The 26,291-nt window shown below is 38.1% G+C and overlaps 2 protein-coding genes across 4 annotated transcripts; one reads left to right on the forward strand and one right to left on the reverse strand.

The window, feature by feature from the left end:
- LOC139984102 (serine/threonine-protein kinase RIO3-like) lies at positions 1-13,430 on the forward strand. 3 transcript variants are annotated; one of them, XM_071997809.1, is made up of 12 exons: positions 1-155; positions 1,795-1,996; positions 2,456-2,616; positions 3,399-3,488; positions 4,574-4,704; positions 5,037-5,180; positions 6,841-6,968; positions 8,749-8,931; positions 9,667-9,826; positions 10,509-10,679; positions 11,590-11,697; positions 12,086-13,430. In XM_071997809.1, the coding sequence occupies exons 2-12, from the start codon at positions 1,818-1,820 to the stop codon at positions 12,257-12,259; spliced, it is 1,629 nt and encodes a 542-aa protein (XP_071853910.1). In that variant the 5' UTR covers positions 1-155; positions 1,795-1,817; the 3' UTR covers positions 12,260-13,430. The 3 variants fall into 3 exon arrangements, with proteins under 3 accessions (XP_071853910.1, XP_071853911.1, XP_071853912.1); XM_071997810.1 differs by having other exon boundaries at positions 4,577-4,704; XM_071997811.1 differs by lacking the exon at positions 3,399-3,488 and having other exon boundaries at positions 4,577-4,704.
- On the reverse strand, positions 13,431-26,195 carry LOC139984105 (U5 small nuclear ribonucleoprotein 40 kDa protein-like). The gene is made up of 9 exons (XM_071997814.1): positions 25,981-26,195; positions 24,461-24,590; positions 23,674-23,767; positions 22,606-22,771; positions 21,132-21,254; positions 20,164-20,284; positions 19,265-19,347; positions 17,236-17,401; positions 13,431-15,219 (listed from the first exon to the last, which is right to left on the reverse strand). Exons 1-9 carry the CDS (start codon positions 26,089-26,091, stop codon positions 15,170-15,172), a joined length of 1,044 nt encoding a protein of 347 aa, XP_071853915.1. The 5' UTR covers positions 26,092-26,195; the 3' UTR covers positions 13,431-15,169.
- Between the last annotated feature and the right edge of the window lie 96 nt (positions 26,196-26,291).

Here is a 26,291-nt window from a genome sequence, read left to right on the forward strand (position 1 = left end):
GTACTATGGTACATACACATTGTATAAACGTTTATGTGTACAATATTTTATAGCATTGGCCTAGTTAGACCTGTAGCTTCTTCGTTACACTACCGCATTATCCTCGCGGCCACGGCTGTCATCACCTGCTTTTCAAACCTGAAATACCTTACTCGGTAAGTAGACTAAGTTGTGATTAATGCGGAACAATGGCATAACGACGTAGGAAAGACGCGTTCATAATTAATATACCTGCAAAATAAGATTCATAAGACTAGAACTTAAATCACGGAGACTGACTTCGGTCAGCTTGTGGCTTTGATAAGCCAATGATAGCTTCTTCGCGAGTTCCTGCTTGCAGGAGGATCTAAAATATATACTTTAGGCAAGACCTGCAGTGGCCTAACTTAGGCCTACCGCCTACTGTAGGCTAGCGTATATCGACATCACTATTCAAAAGGATTGTCTGGTAGCCATAAGAAGTTACCTTAAAAAACGATCAATAATTTTCCAAACATGTTGTCAAAGTATGAGAACGCTAATGTTGCGTTTGACAGAGAAACGATTTGTTAATCGTTATAGGATGGAAATTCAAATATGATTTGAACAGTAACGAACGTGACGTCACCTTCGCAAATGCAGATTGCGACATAACCCACGCTCCGTAAAGTACCTACAGTAATCACGACAAAAACCGCGTTTGTATACAGATTAAATTCTTCCTTAATTTTCGGGGGAAATTTCTTATAAATAAGATGTTTTAAAAACTCCTTAAGCCGCCATATATGTAGTAGATAGGTGGTTTTGTGGTCTTAACACAAGATAAGTTTGAACAGCAGACTCTTCGTTGTTTACATTGCGATGTCCAGCTCCAAAACGCAGACAGTTATGAATACCTTGTTATCTTTAGCTGGACCTGAGATGTCTATCGCTGTATCGTTTGTAAACTGTGCTGTGGGTATTGACCGCAGCTGTATGTACTGACTGTACACTAGTGTCTAATTACCGACGATAGCAAGCTGTGTGTGTGTATTTTCTGGGATCGATAGTGGTGTCTAATACTTCTGTTATACCTCATTCGAAACTAGGTCAGATTACCAGCATTAGACGTTTCTTTTTGCGCGAGTCTTCACACCCTTTAATCCCGGCCGAGCGGTAGCGTGGGTTATCAGACAGCTGGAGGCCACCGGATGTCAGGGAGGGGAAAGGGGGAGGCGAAGACTAATGCCAGCAGGGCTTGAACCAATACACAAAAATAGAGAAGAATATAGTCTAGAGAACTAGATCTCATTCACCAATTAAATTAATTAACTTAAAAAAACACTTGACCAGAATAAGGCAGTGTCTTTCTGCCTTACACAAATAAGAGCAATCTACGAGCAGAGATTCAAGTTAACTAAATAACAAATAAACTACGGCTCGTAAATACCCGACACGGGGTGCCAAAGGTAGACTGTACAAATACTGTGCAATGTGGTCCCGCCCCGATTAGCTTGTACAACACCTCGGGGAGGGCCCTTATTTGACCCTAACTCCGGTGTCTATAACATGCAACGAGGCCAACCAGGACGGGAAGTTGTCAATTACAAAATACAATATAAGAAATGGCGCCCCGTACTTCAATTTCAACCTGTGATGATCTATTGCATCCCTCACCCCAGCCCTGCCTCCTCCCTACCTCAAACAAAGAGGAAGGTTATAATTTGTAGGTTAATTAAATTCTTCAACATTCCAAAGTGCATGTTATTAGTTTTCATTCAGGTACTTAACACTACTAGGATTTTAATTATGATTGCAATCATCACTTCTCTGCAGATTGTACAGAATATTTACAAAATATGGAAGCTAAAGGAGAAGTGAGAGTAGCACACCCATCACCCAACCCAGTTGGGCAGAGGAGCCCATGGGGTACCCCAGTGACGGCACCAGAACCATGCTCCTTAGCTGCTGTAATGGATGAAGAATTTGCCAAAACACTTCAAATAGAAGAGGAGGCTGCACTTAAGGACCAGTTTGGGTAGGTTGAAGGAGATTAAACCCAACCAACATGACTGGTCTACAGTATGTAATAGAGATAACCAGCATTAACAGCTTCCCAAACAGCTAAGGAAAATCTTATTCCATTTGAAGATACCATAGATTTAATGTTTCCTCACACACACTGCCGTGCCTAAATATGACACTTGATCAAATCTTGATCAAGCATAATATTAACATCTGATGGGTTTTCCAAATGCAGAAAATAAAATATTGAATCTCTGAATTGAAGTTGGTTTGAGTATCAAACTGTTTATATTCTACCAGAAACCTAAACTGACAAGCAGTACAAGTGTGTAAAAGTAAGTTGACCTGACGTTTCGATAGTAGCAGGATCTTCTTAAGAGGCTAAATGACAAGTAATGTAGTAACAGGTATTACCCTACTTCTATCGCGTTATAGAAAATCCTCACCTGTATTCACTTGTATCCCATGGCAGCAATCAGGAAGATTACTCTTCTGCACTGGAGCTTGGCAGTAGCACAGAGACAGATACATCCAATGATATGTTACTAGCACAGATGTTACAGCTACAATTTGACAGGGAGCACGACAACATGCTAGCAAAGGAAGAAGCCAAATATAATGGAGAGAGCAAAGGTACGACACTCTGTGAATTTGCTCTAGACTAGCAATCTGTGGTAGGAGTAATAAGGGTGGTGGAGGGGAAGGGTGTGGTATTGGTTACAGGACAGGTTGGCAATAGCTGAGGTGATACATGTACAAATTGCTTGCCTGAGTACAGTATGATTTATCCTATATCTATTCTGGTTTCTATATATTCACCTTTAAAATATCCAGAATGCTCCTAAATAAATGATGATGTCAGCTCCTCAGTACAGGTGTAAATGTTAAATTGTTAATCCTCTGTTTAAGTCATTTTAATAACTCAAACAAGACATGGTCCTTTGAACTAACAAAGCACTGTTAGGTGACATTCAATGCCATTCTTCTTTGACAAAGCTGTAATGTATAGTAGAGATATCATTTGCAGCCTGGGTTAAAAACTAGAAAGTCTCTTGGTTTGGTGTTGATATTTCTGTTGCTGGTCTGAGGAAATGACCTAATGATTTTGTGCTTTACACTAAAGTATCTCAGCCACTCGATGAGCCTTGCATGTTTGAAAGGTCATTATGTCACTGTTCTCACAAAGTGGCTTAGGATACAACCTGGACTGATAACAGTGTTTAATACCATGTAGTGTTATGTAACCATCTACAGCTGCATATTCAAGTTACTTGAGGTCCTTATGTGCAGTCATCCTTTAATTTGGATAAGCTAGTAACCAATGGCCAGTAATGAGAATATTCCATGAGATCCATATTTAACACAAGCATGTGCTTTGTGTCCTTCATGGTATGGTTTGCTATCTCTTCTCCCAGTTTCAATCTCATGGTCAAAGTACAAGACAGCCTCATCTTCTCTTAAAGACCCTGATTATGAAGAGGATGATGTTAGCTCAGAGGATGATGGTAGGTTTTTGGTTTGGATGATAATCGAAACATATGCATTTATGATGACATGTGTGGGTGTGTGTGTGTGATTCCCAGCTTGTAAACACGATATCTCAAGAAGGGAAGGTCAGACCAATTTCATGTTTGATGTGTCGAAGTACCACATTGAGTACAAGAAGCCTATTGTTTTCGGTGGAGTTCAAAGGTCATTTGGGGTTACCAGGGGTCAAATTGTGTAAACCTTGTAAACACGATATCTCAAGAAGGGAAGATCGGACCAACTTCATACTTCGTGTGTAGAACAACCACATTGAGTACAAGAAGCCTATTTTTTAATGGAGGTCAAAGGTCATTTGGGGTTACCACGGGTGAAATTGTGAAAACCTTGTAAACACGATATCTCAAGAAGGAAAGCTTGGGAGGACCTCATATTAGTGTGTTGAAGTACCACATTGAGTGCTAGAAGCCTTTTGTTTTTGGTGGAGGTCAAAGGTCATTTGGGGTCACCAGTGGTCAAATTGTGTAAACCTTGTAACAGGATATCTCAATGCTGGAAGCTTGGGTGACCTTTAATTTAGTATGTAGAAGTACCAAATTGAGTTAAAGAAGTCTATTGTTTTTGGTGGAGGTCAAAAGTAATTTGGGGTCATCAGAAGTCAAATCATGAAACCCTTGTAAACATGTACACCCTCACTATACATTACGTCAGATTCATGAAGAAAATTGCTCATGTTACATCATCGAAACCACAATGCATATTTGCATTCTGTTTGTTTATAAAGTCTTCTTATTTTTTCAGTAATTTCTCCATCCCTGTATGTAGAGTGGGGGGGGGGGAGATGGGTTGGGAGGGTAGAGAGGATAAGTAGGGGATGCTGATGAGGGTATTGAAAGGATCTCGACTGGAGAGATCTATATAAGTGCACATGTTGCATTTCAATGTCTCATGAATATGTGATTAATTCATTATTCTAGTTGGTTTAATGAATCATTAGGAAAGATTGATTAATGATACAAAACATGAAATTCAGCATTATAAGTTGATTTTCGTGACCACCTATCATTGTCAATCATCGTTATTCTGATTTCCACTAATTGTTCAGCAGATTTTCCAGTCATGAATTCATCTTCTTCAATGAAGAAAGGAATGTCTCCCTCCAAGAGCAAATCCATCCTCACCAAACATGATGCTGGTGTTTGTGGCAAGAGAAATGCATCTCGCGTGATGGAAGAGGTAGTGTATAAACCTGTCAATGCATGTACATGGCATTTTCTTAAGTGTATGCATATATATGTAATATATATGCTAATTTCCATATACCATTATGTGTGATAAATAACTCACATATATGTGCATTTTGCCATTTCTAGGTTGTGACTCTTGCTAAGCCCCTCCCCCTCTAAACCCCATTCCCCCTCTCTCCTCCCTCAAGTACCATTTGGTTACAAGAAAACTTCAGAAGAGTTCCTCTGACCAACTGCAATCCTAGTTTTAGTCAAAAGTTTTGGAAACCAAATGAAACAGCTTTTTATGCCAAAAATATTTGTTTTCTCTATTTTGGATAGTTTCCACCAGAATTTGCATCTGGGAAAGATCTGGATAAAGATATCAAGCTATCCAACTCTGTGTACAACTCTTTGAAGCTGCATTCATTAGAAGAGGAGAAGAAATCACATCGTGTTCATGAGAAGAAGGAACATTCAACTGTGGTATGTGGCTAGGTATGGTTAGCTGGGGGGGGGGGGGTGGGGGGGGGGGGGGTTTGGTTAGTGGGCGTGGTAACTGGTAAGGTGTGTTGTAAGTGGGCGTGGTAAGGTGTGTTGTAAGTGGGCATGGTAAGGGGTGTGGTGAGTGGGTAATTATGGCAGAATACTAATAAGAGTACAGGTAACTATGGCAGAATACAAATATGAGTACAGGTAACTATGGCAGAATACAAATATGAGTACAGGTAACTATGGCAGAATACTAATATGAGTACAGGTAACTATGGCAGAATACTAATATGAGTACAGGTAACTATGGCAGAATACTAATATGAGTACAGGTAATTATGGCAGAATACTAATATGAGTACAGGTAACTATGGCAGAATACTAATATGAGTACAGGTAACTATGGCAGAATACTAATATGAGTACAGGTAACTATGGCAGAATACTAATATGAGTACAGGTAACTATGGCAGAATACTAATATGAGTACAGGTAACTATGGCAGAATACTAATATAAGTACAGGTAACTATGGCAGAATACTAATATGAATACAGGTAACTATGGCAGAATACTAATATGAGTACAGGTAACTATGGCAGAATACTAATATGAGTACAGGTAACTATGGTAGAATACTAATATGAGTACAGGTAACTATGGCAGAATACAAATATGAGTACAGGTAACTATGGCAGAATACAAATACAAGTATCATCTCACTTTCAAGTCTGGTAAGATGGTGTGGTAAGTGGACATAGGTGTGGTGAGGGGTTATGATAGGTGGGCATGGTAAGTGGACATTGAGTTTGCATCTTTTGTTTTCTTAGCCTGGTTTTTCTGTTTTTGACTTTCTTTTTACTGTACAGCACTTCAAGATTTTTGGGAGGCGCTTTATAAGTAGTATTTATTATTATTATTATTATTACATATGTGTGGTGAGCGGTTATGGTAGGTGGGCATGGTAAGTGGCCATAGTGGGTGCGGTTAACGGTTATGGTAGGTGGGTATGGTAAGCGGACAAAGTGGGTGTGGTAAGCAGTTATAGTAGGTGGGCCTGGTAATTGGATATGGTGGGTCTGGTGAGCGGTTATGGTAGGTGGGCATGGTAAGCGGCCATAGTGGGTGTGGTAAGCGGTTATGGTAGGTGGGCATGGTAAGTGGACATAGGTGTGGTTAACGGTTATCGTAGGTGGGCATGGTAAGTGGACATAGGTGTGGTGAGCGGTTATGGTAGGTGGGTATGGTAAGCGGACATAGTGGGTGTGGTTAACGGTTATGGAAGGTGGGCATGGTAAGTGGACATAGGTGTGGTGAGCGGTTATGGTAGGTGGGTATGGTAAGCGGACATAGTGGGTGTGGTAAGCAGTTATGGTAGGTTGGCATGGTAAGTGGATATGGTTGGTGTGATGAGCGGTTATGGTTGGTGGGTATGGTAAGCGGACATAGTGGGTGTGGTTAACGGTTATGGTAGGTGGGTATGGCAAGTGAACATCATGGGTGTGGTTAGCGGTTATGGTAGGTGGGAACGGCAAGTGGACTTGGTAAGTGGGCATAGTCAGTGGGAGTTAGGACATTGCAAAATTGTTAAGTTTACTTTTTCAACATTTAATTTCATTTTAATTGTAAACCTGCTCATTTTATAATTTGGACAGGAAATGGCAGTGGATCCCAGGACTCGAATTCTTCTTTTCAAACTGGTCAATGGTGGTATCTTGGAATCAATAAACGGTACCATCAGCACAGGCAAAGAAGCTGTTGTCATACATGCCAGTGGAGGGAGGTCAGTAGTTGAATAAAAATAAAATCAATTTAAATTAAATGCTTACATTGCAACATCCGTTCATGTTGAGAGATATCAGTGGTTGAAATAAAAAATTGAAGAATTCATTCCTAACATTGCGACATGCGTTCATGCTTGAAGATCTGAAATTTGTTATTAATCAGTATATCTTTATATAGTTACTTTTTGTTGTTGTGTCCCTTTCATTATTTTTATTATTCATATCTGTAACTGATTAAATGATAACATTCATGGACATCAACTGATTGACCAGTTGTACCAGATCTCCATTCCAACATTATTGACCTGAGCCATATCCTGTCTTTGTACAGGAGGATTTCCCAAGTTGTGGTTTTTTAGCTCATACCAGCATGCTGGTGTGAGCTATTGTTACAGTGCGGTGTCTATCACTCTATCATTCTATCACTCTATCACTCTATCCGTCAACAATTGGTAAAACCGCTCCCACTCGCACAATGTTTGATGGAATTTCATGAAACTTGGACACAAGGACCATTGGGTCAGAGATGGTCCGAAATATGGGGTCAAAGGTCACCTGTGGGCCGTAATGGGCCATTTTGTGGAAATACGCAAAATGCTTCTTCTCCTACAGATTCCATGGTACAATGTTGAGGGTTTGTCACGATAGTTCTATGGAAGTTTTACCTTCAGGGTGTTCATGAATTTCAGATCAAAGATCAACTAGGGGTCTTTTGTGGCCCGGGCCGGGGCCCAATATTTTCAAATTGCTCCTGTTCGTACAGTGTATGGCCAGTGATAATGAAACTTGGTCACAACGTTCCTCGGGATAGGAGTTACGAGGGTTGTTCGGAAAATTGAGGTCAAATGTCATTTAGGGGGTCATCGGGGATCATTCTTTTAATATTTTCAAATATCTCAATCTCCTCAAGATTTTGATGGATCATATTCAAAGTTGAACTGATGATTGTTGGATTGTGTATGAATAAGGTGATGCCTAATAATTTTTGGTCAAAAGTTAATTAATTACAATTAATCCCCATTGTTTATAAAAATCTGAGCCTTCACCTTTTGCTAAAGCTCCTTTAATTTGTCTCCCAGTTTCTGCAGTGTTTGTTTACATTTGTGGTTAAGCTCTGCAGAGGCTGTTAGTGGAATTAAAGCAGGACTGGGAGTTGTTATTAACTGTTGAACTGTAAGCGTGAGAGCCTTACAGCCAATCAGCACTTGCCGATTCTTAGAAGTCTTTGAGCCTGAGGTATGTAGGCAGCCAGCCAAAATTTTGGCAAGGAGTGCTTCAGGTCTGCTCAGGTAGAGGGGAGAAAGTTTAATAGGGGAGGTCAGTGGTATTGTTTGAGAGAGTGGGTAAAATAGGAATTAAAGGGGGAAAATAGGAATTATAGCCAGTGGTGTGGCCAGGATTCTGCTAACGGAGGGAGGGGGGGGGGGGTTATCCCTCATGGGCCCAAAATTGGTGGAATCTGAAAAATGGCCTGAAATTTGGTGGGCTATAAATTTTTGTGGGCCCTACATATTTAAGCTCGAAAAGGTATGAGCTTCTGCACCATTGGTGCTCTAGTCTTAAAGTAATGATACATCTCTTCTCCTTCCCCACATTCTCCCTTTTTCTTCTCTCTCCCTATTTCTCCCCTTCTCCATCTCCCCTCCCCCATCCCTTTCTTACTTTGGTCGGTTCAGATTTTCGGGGTTTACACAATCCTAACGTGTACACATCTTCAGTTTATTGTAGCAATGAACTGTTAACTGTCAATGAGAATTATGTTACTTAATTGCACCACAGACTAGATCAACAAATTGTGCCAGTTGAGTGTGCCCTGAAGGTCTTCAAGACCACCCTGAATGAATTCAAGAACAGACAGAAGTACATCAAGGATGACTACCGATTCAAGGACAGGTTCTCCAAGCAAAACCCAAGACGGACAATCAGAATGTGGGCTGAAAAGGAAATGCATAATTTGAACAGGTGAGAAACCTGCATCTCATTGATAATATGATTACTATGACTACAGTCTATGATAGTATGAAATGGAAATATGCATAATCTGAACAGGTGAGAAACCTGCATCTTATTGGTAATAATGGTTACTATTACTACAGTCTATGATACTGTAGTATGAAGTGGAAAAAAGCAAGGTTAACGTGCTGTTACACTAAGAATGAAATGTATTTTATTGTGCTATTAGGTAATTGTTTCATTCCCATTACTGTCTACCTGAAAATGTTGTTATTAATCTTTCACCAAAACTTTCTTTCGCCCGATTTATCCCAACGGTCTCACAATCTATCAGTAATATGGTTAGTATTGTGTAACTGTTGACACTAATTATTAAGTACATGATCCAGTTTGATGAAACTAAGAAAACCCTCATGTTCCTCCATGACAGGAATTCGTAAAATAAAGCATATTTTAGGACCATTTCTTCTAAGAAAAACACATGGTCAATATGAAAAGGTTAGCCAAGGTAAATGTTCATAGAAAGGTTTCTTGGAGTGAGTTTGGTTAAACTTCAGAAGATTTTACTCAAAGTGATTTGAATTGTTGTGACTGTTTCACTCCTCCTTCAAATGTTTTCTTCATCAAATGTTTATGAAACTCTGCTTTTCCTTGCAAAGTTGAAAGAGAATTGTCAGATTAAGGGCTGAGAATGAAATGTGTATTAAAATTGACCTCACAATGAGAATTGAATTAATCTTTCAGAATGAGGGAAGCTGGTATTCGCACACCAGATGTAATTCTTCTGAAGAAACACATTCTGGTGATGACTTTCATCGGTGAAAACCAAAAGGCTGCACCTAAGTTGAAGGATGTACCATTGTCCACTGCTGACAAACAAATTGCTTATGAGCAATGTCTGGAGGTAATTATGGAGAAATGCTTTTCACCAAGTTTTTTTTTTTTTTTTGAGTTTAAGAAAAATAAAGAGAAGGTATTATTTGTATGTGAAATTAGATAAAAATTACATAACATCTATAGATTCACTTTGCTTTTCACTCACGAAACTATTGTGCTGTTTGGTACAAGTATTTATTCTCTCATAAAGTTATGCAGCAAATGGCTGGTACTTAGCCTTAATCCCTTGGTGACAACTGTGGTGTGGAGTGTTAGCTCAGTGGTTAACGCCGGTGGCTTCCAATCATAAGGTCCCAGTTCGAGTCACTCCAAGATTAATGTATGTTGTCCAGTTACAGGGTTGTTGACAATTCATAATCATGGACGTTAAATATGAATCTAAGAGACTGACTTCGGTCAGCTTGCGGTTTGATAAGCCACTGAGGCTTCTTCGGGAGTTCCTGCTTGCAGTAGGTTCTAAAATACATACATACAACTTTAGCCCCTTTTCTTATATGCAAAGGTGGCTTGTCCCTTGTACATATGCTTTGAAGGTGTTGACAATTAGCCAACATTTTGTAAGAGAATGTTTCAGAGAATCAAGCTTTTGTTCCGACACCAGGGCACAAAACTAATGTGGCATTTTGAGCTTTAACTAACTTGTCAATTGGGTTGAATTAATGATGAATATTAATGACCTCCTTCCACAGATGATGGAACGTTTATATCAAGTCTGTAACCTTGTTCATGCTGACCTGAGCGAGTACAATATGCTCTGGCACCAGGGTCAGGTATGGTTTATTGACGTCAGCCAATCAGTGGAGCCAAACCATCCACATGGACTGGAATTCCTGTTGAGAGATTGTACCAATGTCAGCACTGTGAGTGTAACTAATGTAAATCTATTAGCTATCTATTATGTCAGTCGAAGTATAGTGATACAAAGATTATATGGCCAATAAACTGCAAGATGGCAACTATATGTATGGTAGCATATGGTAACTTTGTGTGTCCCTCAAATTTCCATATATCTATCTATATATATTTGTTGCATGTTCTATGACAAATGAATAATAAAATATTATAGATCAACACACCAGAAAATTCCACATCTCTACCAGTTTTGTAGTATTAGGATTGATCAGGGGAAAGTATGAATCAAACCTTGGACCTTTGAGTCTGTAGTAAAATTTTATATATATATATTCATATTCATATATATTTGGCTGAAGAAAGCTGAACAGTAAACGGACAGCTTCTGATATGTGCATTGTGTCATCCGTCGTTATGTTGTTGAGTTTCACTTTCCATTTTACACAAGATTCTGCATTTGCTGAGTTTGAAATCAAATTGTAAGCATTATTTTGTACAATATTTAAATATAATTGCTTTTCATGTTAGTTAACATTTGCAGAATATCCTGGTAGGATCCCAACTCCAGACCCCCTCAACCTTTACTTATATACCTACAAAGGCTATTGCAGTAGATTATAGCAGTCTGTTAGCAGTTGTTTCTCTCTTAGTCACAATGTCAACAATTTAAAGCACTTGCTAATACAACATTAACTGTTTATGCTGCTAACTGTAAAATCTTGAGGTTTGTTGGAACTGCTTCGGAGATTTTCAATAACCTGATACTTGTCATTTTGTTATTTTAGCTGTATTATTTATTTTATATTAAATCACATTGAATTATCAGTTTCCCAGCAAACTCTGATAAATTGACAAAATTTGATTGGATTTTCCATTGATGATGTTTCCACTCTGTCACGTTTTCCTTTCCTTTTGCAGTTCTTCTCAAACATTGGAGTTCATGGAGTTTTAAAGCCTCATGAATTATTCAACAGAGTAACAAAATTGGATTTGAAACCTGGAGACCACCAAGAATTTTTGGCACAGGTCAGCATCGTCTTTGATTATTTCCCTTTAAAGAAACTGTTGAATTTATTTGCCAATGTCTGGCAAATTTTCACTCATTCATTAATCTGAGACCCCACAAAGAGTTCATCATCAAACTGTTGTTCTTTGAAGTGTGAAGTTTTTCTATTGTTTCCATACCTTAATTTCTATGTTATAGACAATGCTATCAGGTGAGGTATTTGCATTTTTCTAAGCATTCTGCTCGAATCATCCATTCACGACCGTATATTTGGACAATGCTATGAGGATGTGGTATTTAAATTTTTCGAAGCATTGTGCTTGAACCACCCATTCATGACCTTATGAACCATTCATGACCTTATGACCTCATGAACCATTCATGACCTCACATTTTCTTTTCACGCAGATCGAATCTCTTCAGAAGTTTGCTGATGATGAGAAGCAAGGAAAGGATGTAGACAATTTTGCTTTTGACTATTTCTTTGAACAGACAAGAGCAGAACAAGAAGTGAACGAAAGGTCTGCAAGAAAGAAGCAATCAGCAGACCAAACAGAGCGGGAACATTTAGAAGGGGATTGATTATGTATCCCATCATGCATCACTGTATTTAGAAGGGGATTGATTATGTATCCCATCATGCATCAAATGAATCAAGTGCTGGTTCCTTTCTGGTTACAGGTACTCAGGCCTGTCTCTTGAAGAAGAAGGCACAGACAATGCCCCTCTGAAATGTTAGGAATTAAGTGGTTACTAACCAGCTTTCAGACGACTACATGATCAGCATCTGTAAATTACGTAGTAAACCCCATTCATAAATTCTGGTAATAAAATTAAAATGTTGTAATGTCAAAGGTCATTTGCATGTCATTAATAGCTTAATGAATACTTCACAAAGTGGTGGAAAGAACAACTTATGGCAAACCTAGGACTATTATGTTTACCCAAAGTTGTTGGACATAACAAATTACCATACTGTGTTCTAAAATCTTTTATCCTCATTATGAAATAAGATTAGTATGTATATCATAGTTTTATTCTGTTGACAAACCATTATGGTGTCATTGTAGTAAATAGGGACACAAACTCAGCAAGAAAATATTTGTAGGCATTTGAAATGGTATATTCCAATACTATTGTTGTTTGCACTAAATATGTCATATTACATCACTTGTGATAGTGTAACAAATTAACCAGAACATGATGTCCGAATGTTCACTCAACAGTCTCAATCACAATTGGGTATAAGTTATCTTGGGTTATCTGTTCTGTAAATGTCCAGCTGGAACGATGGCTTGTGGCTTGTTTTAACGATATCCTCATAAAGTGTCAGTGCTGTTATATAGTGCACTGTGTTTTATTGGCTCTTTAAACTCGATGGATTGACTTAGTTGTGCCATCTTCTTGACAAAGGGAAATCATTTCTCATGCCAAATCTCTTTTCTTTTTACAGTTTTAAATGTTTGAAACTAGCCTACAATTTAGTATAATATCGTTGTTCTACAAATAATACTTTACCTGTGATACTGTTTCCAGGCTCGTTCATAGAAAGAAGAGACATTTAGGATATATTAGGAAAAGTATTCGGTCTCTTAAAATAGATGACCATATAAATGAAGTAAGTATTACTGGATTGAATTGTATTTGAAATTAGAATTTAGTACTTTGTAAGGCTTGAAATGAGAGAATAAAAGATTAGTACATTTTAAGGCTTGAAAAGAAAGAATGAAAGATTAAACATAAGTGACATAAATTGTACTTCTTGTTTGTTTTATTTACACAATTTTTGTACATCTTTACTTTAACTAATTGCAAAATGGAACTAGTTGCTGAGTGTAACTAATGCTTACCCAGTCCCTATCAGTGTTCAGCCCAAACCACTTTTCAGAAGTTTATAATACCGAATCATATCAGTAAACATTGGTTGCTATGGAGACACCTAATGAGTTAAAGATGATTATTAGTAATTGCAAAATAGAACTACCTGCTGAATGTAACTAATGCTTACCCAGTCACTATCACTGATCAGCCCAAAACACTTTTAAGGAGTTTATAATACCCAATCATGTCAGTAAATATTGGTTGCTATGGAGACACCTAATGAGTTTAAGATGATTATTACTCCTATAGGGAAAGCATTTCTTATCTGTATATATCTTTAACTTTGTCCATTCCCTATTCTTCCTTGACCCCCCCAACTCCCCCCCCCCTTAGAAAAATATCCTAAGTAAAAACCCTCCATCACTTGGCAATGACCACCACTTCTCTCCCCTTGGTAAAATCCTACCCTCTTCTTTCATAAAAAAAACCACATTCCCTCCCCTTTGTGAACAAAAATCCCCATCTCCTTCCCTCAATTCCTTTACCCCTTTCCAAAATCAGGTAAATAGTATTTTAGCCACAGGTATTGATTTGTGACTAATGCATGTCATGAGCGTCACTGTAATCACTATCAAAATGGCTGTATGTGATGGCGCCATTGTACCTTCACACTCTATAACAGCAGCTGGTTTTTTGCCATCACTTCAACTTCAGCTGACCACACAAGGCCAGCAGTAGGAGACACTTGAGCTGACCACACAAGGCCAACAGTAGGGGATGCTTCAGCTGACCATAATGCCAGCAGTAGGAGACACTTGAGCTGTCCACGCAAGGCCAACAGTAGGAGACCTGGCACTGCTCATCATACTCCACCTTCAGTACATGGAAAATCATGGAGGAAAGTACCACAGTTTGCCTGTGCTTGAAGACTACTGATCAAGATCAAGAACTGATCAAGATATTGCCACCTTTAAGTCATGTTGCCCCCATAGCCACAAATGGACAGCATTTAACATCCCAGGCCACAGCATTGGGCCCCAATAGCCACAAATGGACAGCACTTAACATCCCAGGCCACAGCATTAGGCCCCAATAGCCACAAATGGACAGCATTTAACATCCCAGGACATTGGGTGTACTAAAAGCAATGTCTCAGAGACCAATGCTACAGCCCTTCCTAGATGGTGCAGTCCAAAGCAGGCTCAGTTTGTAACTTGAAAGTCAAGTATGGGATTTCTATCACGATTGAGGTTTAGCAACCAAAAGAATGCTTGCACAATCATTGATGCTTGACAGGTAGCTACTGAACTGATGCTTGACAGCCATTGACCGGTAGCTACTGAACTGATGCTTGACAGCCCTTGACAGGTAGCTACTGAACTGATGCTTGAATCCCTTGACAGGTAGCTACTGAACTGATGCTTGAATCCCTTGACAGGTAGCTACTGAACAGATGCTTGAATCCCTTGACAGGTAGCTACTGAACAGATGCTTGAATCCCTTGACAGGTAGCTACTGAACTGATGCTTGACAGGTAGCTATTGAACTGATGCTTGAATCCCTTGACAGGTAGCTACTGAACAGATGCTTGAATCCCTTGACAGGTAGCTACTGAACTGATGCTTGACAGGTAGCTACTGAAATCAATGGCATCTCACCTATATCTTCTTTCTATGCGATCTCGCCGAGATAAATCTGCTTATCACTGGACCCTGATACAACTGCAGGTGAAACAATGGAACAGAATTAATTACATCACAGGTACTTCAAGAAACGAAAAGAACAAGAAAAGTATCCATGGACTGTTCTTACACATGTTTAGAAACAATTCCGGCTCAGTACTGTAAACAGACTAAATATGTAAAAATATTTGTGATTATTTTCATGCTGGTTATTCATTTCTTTACAGAGAAATAGTTTGACTGTACTTACTAATGGGAGTAATGGATTCCGTTGGGTGTAAACTGTGTTACAATTATTGTACTGGGAGCGTCCTGGTTTGACTGTACTTACTAATGGGTTCCGTTGTGTGTATACTGTGTTACATTTATTGTACTGGGAGCGTCCTGGTTGGACTGTACTTACTAATGGGTTCTGTTGGGTGTAAACTGTGTTTCATTTATTGTACTGGGAGAGTCCTGGTTTGACTGTACTTACAAATGGGTTCCGTTGGGTGTAAACTGTGTTACATTTATTGTACTGGGAGAGTCCTGGTTTGACTATATTTACTAATGGGTTCCGTTGGGTGTAAACTGTGTTACATTTATTGTGTTGGGAGCGTCCTGGTTTGACTGTACTTACTAATGGGTTCCGTTGGGTGTAAACTGTGTAACATTTATTGTACTGGGAGCGTCCTGGTTGGACTACTTACTAATTGGTTCCGTTGGGTGTAAACTGTGTTACATTATTGTACTGGGAGCGTCCTGGTTGGACTGTACTTACTAATGGGTTCCGTTGGGTGTAAACTGTGTTACATTTATTGTACTGGGAGCGTCCTGGTTTGACTGTACTTACTAATGGGTTCCGTAGGGTGTAAACTGTGTTAAATGATTGTACTTGGAGCGTCCTGGTTGGACTGTACTTACTAATGGGTTCCGTTGGGTGTAAACTGTGTTACATTTATTGTACTGGGAGAGTCCTGGTTTGACTGTACTTACAAATGGGTTCCGTTGGGTGTAAACTGTGTTACATTTATTGTGTTGGGAGCGTCCTGGTTTGACTGTACTTACTAATGGGTTCCGTTGGGTGTAAACTGTGTTACATTTGTTGTACTGGGAGAGTCCTGGTTTGACTATATTTTTTAATGGGTTCCGTTGGGTGTAAACTGTGTTACATTTATTGTACTGGCAGCATCCTGATTTGACTGTATTTACTAATGGGTTCCGTTGGGTGTAAACTGTGTTACAATTATTGTACTGGGAGCGTCCTGGTTGGACTGTACTTACTAATGGGTTCCGTTGGGTGTAAACTGTGTTACATTTATTGTACTGGGAGAGTCCTGGTTTGACTGTACTTACTAATGGGTTCCGTTGGGTGTAAACTGTGTTACATTTATCGTACAGGGAGAGTCCTGGTTTGACTGTATTTACTAATGGGTTCCGTTGTGTGTAAACTGTGTTACATTTATTGTACTGGGAGCATCCTGGTTGGACTGTACTTACTAATGGGTTCCGTTGGGTGTAAACTGTGTTACATTTATCGTACAGGGAGAGTCCTGGTTTGACTGTATTTACTAATGGGTTCCGTTGTGTGTAAACTGTGTTACATTTATTGTACTGGGAGCATCCTGGTTGGACTGTACTTACTAATGGGTTCCGTTGGGTGTAAACTGTGTTACATTTATCGTACAGGGAGAGTCCTGGTTTGACTGTATTTACTAATGGGTTCCGTTGTGTGTAAACTGTGTTACATTTATTGTACTGGGAGCATCCTGGTTGGACTGTACTTACTAATGGGTTCCGTTGGGTGTAAACTGTGTTACATTTATTGTGTTGGGAGTGTCCTGGTTTGACTGTACTTACTAATGGGTTCCGTTGGGTGTAAACTGTGTTACATTTGTTGTACTGGGAGAGTCCTGGTTTGACTATATTTTTTAATGGGTTCCGTTGGGTGTAAACTGTGTTACATTTATTGTACTGGCAGCATCCTGATTTGACTGTATTTACTAATGGGTTCCGTTGGGTGTAAACTGTGTTACATTTATTGTGTTGGGAGCATCTTGGTTTGACTGTACTTACTTATGGGTTCCGTTGGGTGGAAATCAACGTCATTGACTGACCCAGAGTGGCCAGGTAGTTTGTACAAGAGTCTTCTTGAAGTGGTATCCCAAACATACACAAACCTATCTGCGGATCCAGCAGACACTTTACTGCCGTCTGGAGACCAGGCACATCTTAATAAATTCTGAAAGATAAATAAATGACTTAATTAATAAATCATAAACTAAATGAGTGACACACCAAATGACACAGAAAGACCAATGGTAAAATCCTTCAGCAACTGTCCAAGATACACTAACATTGCTATTATACTTGTAATCAAACAAGGACTAACATTGCTATTGTACTTGTAATCAAACAAGGACTAACATTGCTATTATATTTGTAATCAAACAAGGACTAACATTGCTATTATACTTGTAATCAAACAAGGACTAACATTGCTATTATACTTGTAATCAAACAAGGACTAACATTGCTATTATACTTGTAATCAAACAAGGACTAACATTGCTATTATACTTGTAATCAAACAAGGACTAACATTGCTATTATACTTGTAATCAAACAAGGACTAACATTGCTATTATACTTGTAATCAAACAAGGACTAACATTGCTATTATACTTGGAATGAAACAAGGACTAACATTGCTATAATACTTGTAATCAAACAAGGACTAACATTGCTATTATACTTGTAATCAAACAAGGACTAACATTGCTATTATACTTGTAATCAAACAAGGACTAACATTGCTATTATACTTGTAATCAAACAAGGACTAACATTGCTATTATACTTGTAATCAAACAAGGACTAACATTGCTATTATACTTGTAATCAAACAAGGACTAACATTGCTATTATACTTGGAATGAAACAAGGACTAACATTGCTATAATACTTGTAATCAAACAAGGACTAACATTGCTATTATACTTGTAATCAAACAAGGACTAACATTGCTATTATACTTGTAATCAAACAAGGACTAACATTGCTATTATACTTGTAATCAAACAAGGACTAACATTGCTATTATACTTGTAATCAAACAAGGACTAACATTGCTATAATACTTGTAATCAAACAAGGACTAACATTGCTATTATACTTGTAATCAAACAAGGACTAACATTGCTATTATACTTGGAATGAAACAAGGACTAACATTGCTATTATACTTGTTATGAAACAAGGACTAACGTTGCTATTATATTTGTAATTAAACAAGGACTAACATTGCTATTATACTTGTAATCAAACAAGGACTAACATTGCTATTATACTTGTAATGACACAAGGACTAACATTGTTATTATACTTGTAATCAAACAAGGACTAACATTGTTATTACACTTGTAACAAACAAGGACTAACATTGCTATTATACTTGTAATCAAACAAGGACTAACATTGCTATTATACTTGTAATCAAACAAGGACTAACATTGCTATTATACTTGTAATCAAACAAGGACTAACATTGCTATTATACTTGTAATCAAACAAGGACTAACATTGCTATGATACTTGTAATCAAACAAGGACTAACATTGCTATTATACTTGTAATCAAACAAGGACTAACATTGCTATGATACTTGTAATCAAACAAGGACTAACATTGCTATTATACTTGTAATCAAACAAGGACTAACATTGCTATTATGCTTGTAATCAAACAAGGACTAACATTGCTATTATACTTGTAATCAAACAAGGACTAACATTGCTATTATACTTGTAATCAAACAAGGACTAACATTGCTATTATACTTGTAATGAAACAAGGACTAACATTGCTATAATACTCAGCGACGTAGCCAGGAATTTGAAAGGGGGGAGCACTTTTTGCATTTGATATGGGGGAGGGGTCTAAGGGGAGGGGATAATCAAACAAGGACTAAGTCTACGGGGCACCAAAAGGACACACAGTTATTGTTGTTCCTTTGAAATGACAGTTTGACAGAAATAAGGCAGTTTGGTAAGATTGTACACAATGTACAGTATTTATCATATTATTATGCGATCTGGATATTTACCTTCTCAAAGTTATGTGTATGACCTTGAATCAACTTTACACATCTCTCAGCCGGAGCAAATGGTCTGATGTCCCATATACGCACTGTATAAGAACAAATGTTTCTTTTGATGAAAGAGTGAACAAACTTATGGGAAACATTTTGTTAATTTTGCTGAAATTCCAACGAAAGAATGAAAGAGATTATGGGATTTACGTGTGATTACAGTGATTACTAAGAGCATGAGAGGCTTGCCTGAAAAGAAAATGAGAAGGAATGTGTTTTCTCTCCATGAATTTCAAGATTTCTTTATCTGTTGTCAGAGAATATTTGCAAGCTACAAGATTCAAGGCGTCATAACCAGAACAAGCTACCACCTAAACGAGCACTGGCTGATAACAGCAAATAAATATATGAACTGGGCAAACTGGTTGTCCCTGGACAATCAGGTCTAATGCAACTGGGCAAACTGGTTGTCCCTGGACAATCAGGTCTAATGCAACTGGGCAAACTGGTTGTCCCTGGACAATCAGATCTAATGCAACTGGGCAAACTGGTTGTCCCTGGACAATCAGGTCTAATGCAACTGAGCAAACTGGTTGTCCCTGGACAATCAGGTCTAATGCAACTGGGCAAACTGGTTGTCCCTGGACAATCAGGTCTAATGCAACTGGGCAAACTGGTTGTCCCTGGACAATCAGGTCTAATGCAACTGGGCAAACTGGTTGTCCCTGGACAATCAGGTCTAATGCAACTGGGCAAACTGGTTGTCCCTGGACAATCAGGTCTAATGCAACTGGGCAAACTGGTTGTCCCTGGACAATCAGGTCTAATGCAACTGGGCAAACTGGTTGTCCCTGGACAATTAGGTCTTACTTTCTGGTTATAATCTAAACAGCAAATTCCATATAGAATCTCACCTGTGTTATCCATAGAATTTGACATAACGTATGAGCCATCAGGACTAAGAGTGAGACCTGTTATGGAATCCATGTGACCTGTCATCTTATACAGAACATCATTCTTTCTCATGTCCCATATCTACATAGACAAATAAACAGACAGACAGATAGATGAAAACGATTATGATAGACCTATATGCAGCGATGGTATGCTACAAGAAAACAATGGTACTTTCAAACTTGCTAAAAACCCACTAAAATATATCAATTTACATTCTTTTACATTTATCCAATATTCTTCCCAACTTTCATAAACTTTATTAACTGAATCAATATGCAAATATTTATGAATATATTAGAATACCAATCTATGACATCCAACATCATATCACCTTGGCAAACTTTTCATACATTGTAAAAATCTCATTTAAGAATGTGAACATCCTGATTAGCAATGAGACCTTGATTCATGACCCTCTTATTTTCAAAAGCAAAGTGGTACAAGCCACCTCGACTGATAGCTGCAGCTCTTAATATCCTGTCACACATAGACTATACAGCTGAGAGAGTGATCAAAAGCACCTTGATTTATGAACCTCTAATGTTCACAGGGTCATTATCAACAACAAAAAAAGAAAGGAAAATGGTGCAGAAAAGCCATCTGGACTGATAGCTGCAGCTCTTAACAGCCTGCAAAACATAGACTTTATGTTTACAGCTGATATATTTAATTTGGACTGATAGCTGCAGCTCTTACCAGCCTCAAACATAGACTTTATGTTTACAGCTGATATATTTAATCTGGACTGATAGCTGCAGCTCTTACCTGCCTGTCAAGCATAGACTTTATGTTTATGTCCAAATATGGACCATATTATTAGAGTCGTTATTTATTCTGTTGAGAAGGGGAATCTGGTTATATTCCTTTGGTCATGAGAAATGAACGAACGTGGCAGAGACAAAATATGAATAAAATAGCCACTCACTTTAATGGTGTTATCAATGCCTCCTGATATAATTTGGTCACTGGTATCATTAAATGACACAGCTAGAACTTGGTAGGTATTCTGGAATGATTGGATGTCTCCTTTTCTTCTACTGTCCCAGACCTGGAATGAGGAAGTCATTTTTGAGGGAATAATAGGTTAACAGTTTCTTTTTCTTGCACATTACGTACATAATATTACAGCATGGCATTACATGGATGGAATAATAGCATTACATGGAATTGCAGTATGACAATACATGTATGGAATAACAATACATGAATTTACACATTGAAGTACTCTGCAGGTTAAATACATGAAATATTAGCATGTATATTACACAAGTGAAATTACAGAATAACATTACATACATGGAATTATCTTATCTATGACTCACAAACATGGAATTATCTTATATATGACATCACATACATGGAATTATCTTATAAATATATGACATCACATACATGGAATTGTCTTATATATGACATCACATACATAGAATCATCTTATATGACATCACATACATGGAAATATCTTATGTGACATCACATACATGGAATGATGGAATTATCCTATATATGACATCACATACATGGATGCATCTAATATATGACATTACATACATTGAGTATGATAACTCACATACTTGCACATATGACATCACATACGTGGAATTATCTTATAAATATATGACATCACATACATGGAATTATCTTATAATATGACATCACATACATAGAATCATCTTATATGACATCTCATACATGGATACATCTATGACATTACATACATTGAGTTTGATAACTCACATACTTGCACACAGACGTTTTAAGTTTTCTTTCAAGACTTCATAATGGAGTTGTTCATCACAATCCAAAAACAGGGAGATGATGTTTGGATTTCTAATTTCTATAAGACAATATCATGACAACCTATTTTAATACATCATGTGGGCATAACTTTAATCACTGAAATAGTGCAAGCTACTTCTTTTCACACCCATGGACTAATGTCTATTTATAAGTAATTAATTATAAACAATACCAAAACAAAGATTGCCAATTGGTTGTAGTTCAATTGAACACTAATATGCAAACCCCTTAAGGTATTTATCTCTAGAGGTCTAAATACTTTCCATCAGCTTTATCACAGACTCTAAGCTACTAATTGTCGGTAACAAAATTAGCATCAACATTCATGGGTCCAAACACCAACAAACCTTCTTTGTACAGTCATACCGACTAGACTTGGCCAAAAATTGTGCAAATTGTTTGACAAACTCTTTAAGCAGCTGGAAACTGTGAACATGTTTCATTCTTCCAAATGAACTCATTGATGGGATGCAACCTGCACTGTGTAACCAGTATCACTATATAATAAACCGAGGATGTCAATTTACATGTCTGATTTACAATCTGAGAGGACAATCAAAGACTTTCCTGCAGACTTTTCTTGGATATTTCCAACTTACTTTAATAGTACTGTCATCACTTCCACTGACTACCAGAGGAGGACCTCTCCTTGCAGCCTTACAAGAGTTGACAAAAGAGGTATGACCCTTCATCTGTTTGATTCTGCTACCTGACTCCAAATCCCATAAACAGACCAGCTTATCTGTACCGCATGTCACAATGTTGCTGCCAAAGGTAAAACATATTTGGCAGAAGTCAATAAATTACTGGAAATTAAATAGGTGGATTTGAACTGTATCAAAGGATAATCAACGTTTTGATTGCAACTATCAACTGACAAAGGGAAACTGCAGGAAGAAAGTTAGTTTCAATGTTTTCTTAAAAGCGTCAAAGTTGCTAACATCAGTACATGTTGCATTTCTACACTATTCTATACCACTGTTACACTTCCAGAAACGACAGTTTATCGTCCATTTAAGTGTATGGGCTTCTACAGTAACTTTACCTCACAGACCATTCAGATAGAAGTTAAGTCAAATCAAATGGCAAATTAGCCATCTTTCGTTTTCTGAATACAGTAAGTATCAAGAAAACAAAAAGGCTCTGGAATAAAACTATTTTAATCCTTGTTATATATTTTCATTGATAGCGTTGAGTTGAATGAACATAGTCACACAACTGTTTAAGGATGCTTCTCAGTTTAACATTGAGTATATTAAAGACATCAAGCAGTTAATTGCTTTTCTTAGCAAATAATGGTTAGATGTTTGTAACATAAACCATGTATAAAGATTCAGGGAGATTATTTTGAATATTGTCCTCACAGTATAAGAGCTATTAAAAGTCCTATAATTAGTAGATTCAATGTTTTCCTTCATTTTTTACTTCAGGTCTGTTATGTAGAAGGGGGACTGCTGAGATCCAAATGTTTATTGCTCAATGTTTGTGACATTACATAATGCAATACTGGTATTTTTAAACAAAATGAAATTATCTGTTGCACACTTGTATAGGTACAGTAGTCTCTAGGCCATAACTGAAGCTGTACAAGATGGGGGAGATCTGTTCTAGACTTTAACATACTACATGATTGGATGAATTCCTCTCCTTCATACATGCTATCTTACCTTCCATCTGTGTTAAACTGTAATTCCATGATGGCTCCTTTATGTCCTCTAAGCACTGCATAGTTCTCACAGTCCCCATAAACATTCCACAAAACTAGAGGTACAGTAACAAAGACAACAAATATGAAATGACCAGTATCACTGGCAGAGGAGGTAAAACCTCAATAAAGACAATTATAACAATAACAAGAAAATATACAATATTTAGTAAATATGCAGCAGTTAAACCAAATGGGAAATGATGAACTTTCATAATCTATTTATCTCTTTGTCCCTCCACTGTTTATCTCCTACCTCTCCTCTTCCCCTGTTGGTTTCTTTCTCTCTTCTCTCCATCCCTTGTCTACTAATCCCCTTACATCTATCTCTTTGTGTTCACCATGCTCATTAACATGTCTGTATTCTGTGCATGTTTTTGTCCCTTCTGTTGCTGTTACTTGTCATTTAGCCTTTGAAGAAGATCCTGCTAGGATCGAAACGTCAGGCCAACTTACTTTTACACAATCTATTGATATCAAAAGGTTTTTTTCTTTGCAGCCCAAATCTGACAAGTACTCTACTTATGTCCTGTGTAATTTCTCTGGATCAAAAGCCTAACTCTAAATCAAAACTGTAAGCAAATGATTTCACTGTAACATAATTGCTTTTAATTTGTATGCATTTTGGAATGAACATGTTTCCTGCTTAATCATGCCCCTCTCATTGACTGTTTTCTTAAACTGTAAAGTTTGATGAAGAATCAATAGTACAACCAACCAATTGTAACATGTTTTGCAGTATAACTTACATATAGTTCTATCAAAAGAAGCCGAAGCCAGGAGTTGTCCATCAGGATGAAATTTGCAACAGAATACTTCTCCTTCATGTCCATTGAGTACAATTATGGGTGAATGTAGACCAGACGTTCTTGGTGGACCCTGGGCAAATAAACATAACCACATGTAAACTTCATATGTTGTAGAGCTGGAGTATGGGAGTTCACGATAAACTTACAGGTCATCTAACATGAGACATAAACAAGCATACAGTTTAATGTACCACTCTCAGTTTTACCACAGAGGTTGGGAGCACCTCAGTCTGAGGAGTCTGTTTTGGCAGGTTTGTAGGTCCTATGGCTAGTCTGTGCCAAGTGAGAACTATTACTATTAGTACTAGTAGAAGCACATCTGCAAGGTAGTATAGCCATAGGCCTATGAAGTATCATTAGCAGGGTTTTCGTTAGTAGCCGGGACCCGGGTCAAATGACCCGCTTACTGCACGTACATGACCCGGCTACTTTGCGACGCTCAGTAAAAAAAAAATAAACTTTTAGCTACGGCTAACGTTTTTGGCCCATTCACGAAGTACAGGCAGTGACACGCTCACATCTTTACAACTACACTTGAAAAAGTAGTTCATCATACAATAGGCCTAAACGCAATTGGTGTTCGATCGGGACGCAAGCTTTTTTTTAACAAAGTGGCTATTGTTACGACTAGTCGTAAGAATAATTCCCGACTACGCATGCGCAGTTGCTATTTTCATTACCAGGAGTACTATTTTTACGACGAGGAGAAACAATAATTTCCGGTTAGGGTTAGGTTAAGGGTTAGGATTGAGGTTTAGGGTTATGTTTAGGGTTAGGGTTACCCCTACTACGTGCGCAGTTGCTTTATTTACTTTACTGCGCTTGAATTTGCCTTTGTCGTAAGAATAGTTTATAAATAAGGCCGTGGCTATTCTTACGACTAGTCGTAACAATTATTTATAAACTATTCTTACGACAAAGGCGAATTCAAGCGCAGTAAAGTAAATAAAGCAACTGCGCATGTAGTAGGGGTAACCCTAACCCTAACTTTAACCCTAAACCCCAATCCTAACCCTAACACTAACCCTTACCGGAAATTATTGTTACTCCTGGTCGTTAAAAATAGTGCTCCTGTCATAAAAATAGTAACTGCGCATGCGTAGTCGGAAATTATTCTTACGAACAGTCGTAAGAATAGCCACTTTGTATAAATAATTGTTACGACTCGTCGTAAGAATAGCCACGGCCTTTTTTTAATGGAACGCAAACTTCTTGGGGGGCTTGCATCCCTTGGATGCAAATTTTTTTCTCTAGTACATTACTGAGACTACTGAAACCCGGCTTTTCCGTTCAAACTCAAAGCCTAAATCAGGCTAGGATCCTACTCCTAGTCCAAGCATAGTCCTAACATTAGGCTATAGGCCAAGCGTATTGCTTAGTCTAGCCTACGTCTTACAGTTATACTACAGTACTGCAGACAAGCGTAGTGCGATTGGCAACGTTGAGAGAAATGTATTCACCGAATTTGCAAGTGCCTGAGAACCTTTATCGACAGCGACCAAATCGTGTCTAGGCTTCTTCAATGGAACGAGTGCCCCTGATTCCATAGATCGCTTGTTTTCAACTGGCATGGTGAAGTTTGAATTATAGAAAAGCGTGAACACAATGTCAGGTTTCGTTACAAAGTTCAATGTGATACTAGCCTAGCTAACGTTATTATAATACCTAACTTACGGCTAGGCCTACGCTTCGGAAACGCGATTGTTGGTTGTAAACTATGGGACGCCAAAAGACCGTCCTTTGTAAATGTACACGTTTGAAATTTCGATAT

This window comes from Apostichopus japonicus, chromosome 17, assembly GCF_037975245.1.
Source record: "Apostichopus japonicus isolate 1M-3 chromosome 17, ASM3797524v1, whole genome shotgun sequence".
Lineage (NCBI taxonomy): Eukaryota > Metazoa > Echinodermata > Holothuroidea > Aspidochirotida > Stichopodidae > Apostichopus > Apostichopus japonicus.